A 7,387-nucleotide genomic window follows, 5' to 3' on the forward strand; every position below is an offset into this window, starting at 1 on the left:
AACCTGCACTAATATAGGAGAGTATATAATGTGATTAGACTATGGAGAGACAATGAGCTAGAAAAACAAACTAGAGGGAAAAAAAGAAGAGAGAAGTTGTTTTTTTTTTCGCTTGGAAAAAAGAGGGAAAATGAGAGGGAAAAAAAAAAGGCTAGGAAGAAACTCATTTTGGATTCTTGCCATTACCATCCGTTCCTCATTTTTGTGTTATACTTTTAACATTTATTAATGATGTTGGATAATATATATTTTATTTATTTTCTTTTACTATATCTAATTTAAAGAAATTACCCACTTTTGTTTTTTACCTTGTCATATAACATTTTTCTTGAAATTATTTAGTTTTAAATATAATAACATAAAAATATGTATTCATCAAATAATTTCATGTTGAAATGATTTTTCATTGTGTTATTTAATTTAATTTTAAATCTGATATATTTTTACATAGAAAGATAATTTAGTCATTTAAATATTTATTCTTTTTTCTTTTAATTCTTCCCAGTAAATGAGGTGATAGTTTTTTTTTTAAAATTTTTTTTTCTCTTCTTCATTTTTCTCGTCTCATTTTTTTCGCCCAATGTTTTTTTCCCATTCAAACGGAACTATTTGATATGCACTCTTTTTGCATATTGACCTCCCTCAGAAGAAACAAACCAATAGTTGAGTTCACAATTCACATGAAGATATGAAGGAAGGTGAAATATTGATGGGAAAACTTCGTAAATAGCAGTAAATCACGAGGCGAGAGATGAAGGACAAAACTACAGAGGAAAGAATTGGGCATGTCAAGTCGCTGTTCTTCTTTTATTGTTGTCTCTCCTCTCAGTTTTAACGTTAAATCACATCATATCAGAGCATTCCCCCCTCTCTTTCTCTGACTTCCTCTCCCTAGCCATCTGATTTCCTTTCTTCCTCATTCTCTCTCCTCCTCATCTTCCCGCAATACCCTTTTCCTGTTGATCATTTTTCACTGTTTGTCTCGGCATTCTTTTTCTCTATCTCTATCTCTCACCTCACTAGCATTATTATATTCGTTTCTACTCTCTGCATTTTGCATTTTGAAAAGTTCAAATTAAAATAATTGCTTCAAGTCTTCAGCTTCAACCCCGTTTGCTCTTAGCTTTTGTTTTTGTTTGGTTCCTGAGAACTAGTTGAAAAGAGTAGCTAGCAAAGAAAGGAAGCAGAAAGTAACATCTGTTGAGTAGTAGAAAGTAGAAAATCACATGCAGCAACCCCTCCTAACTGCTTTCCTTGGCCTAAGTTTTTGGTAGCAAAACAAAACACAGACATAAGAGAGAGAGAGAGAGAGAGAGGGAAGAGGGATTTCGTTCCAAACAGCACTGAAGATATGACTAAAGGAGAAGACTTTAAGCTCCTCAAAATCCAGGTTTTTTTCTGTCTTCTTCTTTTAAAGCTCACCCCCTTTTTAACCTTCTCCTTCATTTTCTATCAGCACTGCGATATTTATACTTCCTTATATATTTAATGTGTTGAGCATGGTTTTTCTCCTGTTGTTTCCTGCTTCTGTTTCTTCATGTACAGACTTGTGTTCTCAAGGTGAACATCCACTGTGATGGGTGCAAGCAGAAAGTGAAGAAAATCCTTCAGAGAATTGAAGGTCATCACTTTCTTCTCTATCTTTACTGTTTTCCTTCTTCTGTCTTGTCTTTACTGTTCACTCTCCTCTCTCTTGTCCTCACCTTCTTAACTGTCTTGCTTGGTTCATGAACAATTGTATAGAAAAGAAATCGATTGGATAGTTCTTGTTGGAAGCACATTCTGTTATGAATCAGTAGCATTATCTGCAATTCTCAGCATTGGTTTTCTTATTTTTTTATGAATAAGCTAGAGAAATATCGAATGTTCTGTTTATTAATCTTCAATGGGAGACTTCTGCTTGCAATTATTAGACTATTGGCTTGTATTAAACATATGGTGCTTCTTTTTTTTTTTATTATTGTTTCAAAACGTTTGATCTTGCCTGTATGTTAGAGCTTGGATACGTGATAATGTACTACTTATAATTGATCCTTGTGGTCTGCCTCTTGGTGGTGTTTTGGGCCATTGTCTTGTTTACAGGTGTTTATCAAGTTCAAATAGATGCAGAACAGCAGAAAGTAACAGTTTCTGGAAGTGTTGATTCAGAGACACTGATCAAGAAACTGGTGAGAGCCGGTAAGCATGCTGAGCTCTGGTTGTCTCAGAAGACAAATCAGAACCAGAAGCAGCAGAAGAACAATAATTGTGTGAAGGATGACATCAAGAAAGGGCAGAAGCAAGGAGTGGGGATGGTGAAGGGGCTTGAGGCAGCCTTGAAAAACCAGAAGAAATTTCCAGCTTTTAGTTCTGAGGATGATGACGACTACTACGATGATGAAGAGGAGGATGATGAAGACGATGATGAGCTGAGGTTCATCCGGGAGAAGGCGAATCAGCTGAACCTTCTCAGGCAGCAAGCAGCAGCTGATGCCAATGCTGCTAAAAAAGGAGCTGGAGGAGCCATTTCTCCTGCTGCTTTCAACAATGGTGGAAATCACAACAATAATGGCAAGAAAGGAGGCCCTAATCATCAGAATATGGGAAATAAAGCTAGTCATCATTCAGCTGGAGGGCTTGACCAGAGATCAATGGCTGCTCTGAAAATGAACAATACCCATCTGGGTGGTGGAGAAAAGCTCAATCTTGGAGATCCCAAGAGGGCTAATGACATTGGCACTATGATGAGTTTAGCTGGATTTCACAGCAACAACAATCCAAATCCTGGGAATGCCACTGTTTTGGGCAACAATCTCAGTGGATTTGGAGGATCCCCTTCACCACCAGGACTTCCCAATGGAGGTTTTGCCACTTCTGCTCATCAATACCCACCACCATTGATGAACATGAATGGCTTCAGCAACCAAGCTTCTCCATTGATGAACATGAACATGAATATGCAGGCTAGGCATGCCTTGCAGCAACAACCCCAGATGATGTATCAAAGGTCCCCTATAGTTACTCCTAACACAGGCTATTACTGCTACAACTATAGCAACAGCAGCAGCAGCAACAACAACTACATCCCTCCCAATTACTCCTATGCCCTACCTAATTATTATTACCCTGGGAATGATCATTCTGCAGCTCATATGTTCAGTGATGACAACACTAGCAGCAGCTGCTCAATTATGTAATATCATAGATTTGTAGAGTGTTAAAAAGGCTGGAAAAAGTTCAATTTGACCTGCATGTCTGCTTTTACTAAGCTTTTTAGTGGTGACTCTGTAAATTTAGTGAGCCTGCAAGCATGCGTTAAGAAGAAGAATGCTTGTGAACTATTTATTTAGATGTATGTTTGGCTTTATTGTTCCCTCTGAGAAAGTTTGCTTTGATTGTTTAGTCCCAAGAGAGTGATGACTCTTATGGCTTCTTTCCATGACTTTCTTGTCTTTACTGTCACAGAATTATCCTAGCTTTGCTGGCGAAAAGTTGATAGCTTGGCTTAAAAAAGAGATAAAAAGTTGCATCTGAACATAGAGAGAGAGAGAGAGAGGGGGAGAGAGATCATGAATATAATAAGAATTAGTGACAGATCTGAAGAAGTGTTACTAACTAACATATTAACATGTGTATGTGGACTATATTTAATCTAATAATGATTTGTTTACTTGATACTTGAATAATGCAACTTAGTTTTGGGGTTTGATTTTGATTGGGACTAGCTTTTAAATTTTAAACTTTCTGGGTACTGTCATAGCAGACAAGGTGACACAAGTTACTGTTTTGTGTGCAGAAACAATGATGACAGTTGTGGGGTGGACAATGTGCCTTGCTGCGAATATATATTGAATTCTGCACGTTATGTGGAGACGCACGCGTAAGTCACGTGCGTGATCCTGCTGTGATGTAATGTAACCCACAGGACCACTCTACACTGCAGCTTGGGTTATTTAATATCAGACATCCGCTAATTAATTAATACCCTTAACTATATATATCATGATGGCAGCTAGCAAGTGATAGTAATATTAATTATATTTGACCACCAGGCATGCACTGGGTTTTAGGTACTTGTCTGAAAGAAACATCTTGGCTAAATTACCCCAGATTACAAAGAAAAATCAAAATGGAAGTGTAATGCTCCCTTCTATCCTAAATATTTGAGTTACATAATTAATTTATAAATACTAAGGATTTGTTTGAAATAGTTTATAATATCAATCATGATTTACAGAATATGAGGTAAGTAAGTGAGAAGAGTTGTCTCAACTCGTGTGCCATGTTTATTGATCATGAATCCAAACAAGCTCTAAAAAAATTGATTAAATTAGTTATTCATAATAAATTTGTGTTGGTTTTACTAGAGTATACTTCCTAATCATGTTCATGGTAACTGGTAACTACCTATTTAATGAAAATTCTTTTACTATGTGTAATTATTAGAAATAATTTAAGAAGAAAAATTATAAATTTGAGATACAAAGTGTAATGCATTATATATTTAAGATCAAAATAAACACCTTGTCTAGCTTTTATATTTAGAAACTAAGGCAGGAACTTTCTGGTTAGAGTGATCCCGTTTTAATGGCATGAGATGTTTATTGTATAACCATACGTGCATTCCTAGTATGAATGAAATTTAAGAAAAAAGTGTCACATTGTTATGAAAATGCAACTTATTATAGTGATGTGACCATAAGTACTAAGAAAATCTGACTGAGGTTTTGTAATGCATCATAAAGAAGATGATACGCATGCTACAATACACAACTATTAACAGTTCTTTCATCAGTTCTGTTATTGTCTTTGATTTTGCAGCTTCATTGCTGTGAGGGTGTTTGCTTCAAAGCTACTTTTATTATTCCAGTCATCTGTCAATCTGAGCATGAACTAAACCATTCCTCAAATCCAATCAAAAACAAATATACAAAATCATAGACTTGGGTAAGCTGGGTTCTGCTGGATTTTTCACGTCAATTCTGTTCCCAGCTGGACCTGTCTGTCCAGTGCAGAAGAAGATCTTTGGTTTTTTGCTTTTAGTTTTTGGGTCAGAGATCTCTTTGTATGTTATGCATCAGATCAGCCGTATTGTCAAAGGTATGTGCTTTCATGAACCCCAGAACTGGGTTTTGGCATTTATTGGACAACCATAAATAGTAACATTCACTCCCATCTGTGTTTATTTAGCTTATCCCACCTTTTACCTCTGATCTGTGAATAGGCTTAGTGGTAGGTTTGCCACCTGTTTTAACCCACTTGTACGTATCTTTATCCAAAGGTTGGCTGCGCATTAAAGTGGAAGTGTGGAACAGTGCGCGGAACCGTGCAGAAATAAAATAAGTCTAAGATCAGTTAATAACAAGTCTTTGCATCTGGGAGGTGGTTCATTATAGAATTAAAAAGCACTGTTATATAATCTTTAATATAAAAGTTGGTTAACTAATTTGAATATATTAAGAAAGTTTGTTAAGGTAGTTATTTGTAATAAATAGATGTTGTCTTTCTTAAAATGTAATTGCTAATTATATGTATTAACTAAAATTATTATTTGATGAAATCGTTAACATTTACAACTACTACAAGAACAATTTTGGAAAAAAAAAACAAAAATATAAGATAATGAATTGGAGTCTTATATTTATGACCAAATTAAAATTAAACTAAGTCACAAAGTGAATTGGGATATTATATTTAGGATTAAATTAAAAATTAAACTAAGTCTTATATTAACAATTGGATTTAATATATAATTATGCAGAGACTATGATTAAGATATATAGCAGTTTTCACTCCATTGGTCTAGCTCCCAAATGCAATTACCTTGATTTAAGTGGGACATATATTAATGGTTTGAAGTTACAACCGCAACCTCCCACTTATCGAAAAGTATTTATGCTACTAGGTTACAAAACCATTAGTGGAACACTGGAACTTTCTCAACTTGACAAGTTGTTTAAGTGATCCGGCTAGCCCACTATGGTCCCGTCACCTTGAACTAGGATAATTTAGGAAATGGAAATTTCAAACAATTTTGGGTTGGGCTAGCCCATTAGATGTGGACAAGTTGAATCCTCCAGCCCAGCAACAAGGTGGCTCTGCAATACTCCAGCAAAACATGGTCTTCAATGAAGAACAGTGGCTTCCAAATCCCATTCTAGAACTGGAGTTACACTTACCGGATTCTTCTAGCACATCAATGGAATTACTTCAATGATTTCTCCTCTTGGACAACACTTCAAATAACATCCCAAAAAATCCAGTGCCTTTATTTTCAACATAAGTTGCAGAACCACCTTTGTAGGAAGCAAAAACACAGATTTCTAACTGGTTTGACTGATAAAACATTAAATACAGGTCAAACTTCCTCTATAGACAAGTGTTTACGTATGAAAAGAGTTAAAGAGCATTCTTGCCCGGTAGCCTAAGTAGAAATACCATTCAAAAAGTGTTTTAAAGTTCCAGTAGAATCTGGTACTTCTTGCTGACATTTGAATCTCAACGTTTTCTTAAAAGAAAACAGTGAAAATTGAAGGGGTTCTGAACAAGCTGCCTTCAGCAAGATGAAGAACACTTGTGTAGAGAGGCTAACATTAAAGCAGACAATAGACAGCAGATTTGCCAATCTCCAAGAGTTGAAATGAGCTCTTCAAATTTAACCAACTTTTGTAGGAATATATATGACTCAGTACTTATTTGATTAAGCGGTGCAAGCTCAAATAAGTCCATTTGATTTGAGTTCAAATACGAGATTATGAAATCTATTTATCTTGTTTGGCTAAATTTTTTGAAATTCTAACAAATCATAATTTTCAGTCTCTATCAGACATTTGAATATAAGTTACTTGGGATTGGTTTGTGATTAGAAAAAACGTTTAACAATGTGCCCATCTACCATTGTTAATAATAATTACTAAACGAAACTTAGATTTGAATAACAATAATTAATACCTATTACTAAAGGGAAATTGTATTAAGAATAATATTTACTATTAAATGACAATAGATTTAAATAATAATTATAATTATGAAAATGTCAGCAACTTTATAAATTTCATATCCTTTTGGTAATTATCAATATTCTCAGAGTATAAGACAAAGTATCCAAACCAAAATTATGATTAACCAATATGACTTTTAATTATTATCACTTATAAAAATTACGATCATATAAAATCATAGTTGTTTACTGTTAATCCAAATGAGTACTAGGTTATCCATTGAAGAAGTTCTAAGTCCTCCTACAACGTGAAGAAAGGGGGGTTGTTCACTGCAACAAGCTGCAATACAAACGCAGAGAATTAATAAAGGATAGGTGTCAGGCAACAAAAGAAAAGCACGAGAGTTTTGCAATAGTCAAACTTTAAGTAACAATGGTAAGAAAGACCAGGGCGGAGATTTCAACCCA

At 35.0% G+C, this 7,387-nt stretch overlaps 1 protein-coding gene across 1 annotated transcript; it reads left to right on the top strand.

Moving 5' to 3' along the window:
• The first annotated feature begins 1,210 nt into the window (after positions 1 to 1,210).
• On the top strand, positions 1,211 to 3,176 carry LOC114717533 (heavy metal-associated isoprenylated plant protein 37-like). The gene is made up of 3 exons (XM_028902695.1): positions 1,211 to 1,390; positions 1,546 to 1,621; positions 2,083 to 3,176. Exons 1-3 carry the CDS (start codon positions 1,352 to 1,354, stop codon positions 3,174 to 3,176), a joined length of 1,209 nt encoding a protein of 402 aa, XP_028758528.1. The 5' UTR covers positions 1,211 to 1,351.
• The last annotated feature ends 4,211 nt before the right edge of the window (positions 3,177 to 7,387 follow it).

Source organism: Neltuma alba, unplaced genomic scaffold (genome assembly GCF_004799145.2).
Source record: "Neltuma alba isolate B1F8T4 unplaced genomic scaffold, ASM479914v2 tig00011749_pilon, whole genome shotgun sequence".
Classification (NCBI taxonomy): Eukaryota; Viridiplantae; Streptophyta; class Magnoliopsida; order Fabales; family Fabaceae; genus Neltuma; species Neltuma alba.

Excerpts from the sequence above, each read along its gene's own strand:
- LOC114717533 (XM_028902695.1), top strand. The coding sequence starts at position 1,352 with ATGACTAAAGGAGAAGACTTTAAGCTCCTCAAAATCCAG. Across the intron at positions 1,391-1,545 it reads TTAAGCTCCTCAAAATCCAG|ACTTGTGTTCTCAAGGTGAA; the intron begins GTTTTTTTCTGT and ends CTTCATGTACAG. Across the intron at positions 1,622-2,082 it reads AATCCTTCAGAGAATTGAAG|GTGTTTATCAAGTTCAAATA; the intron begins GTCATCACTTTC and ends TCTTGTTTACAG.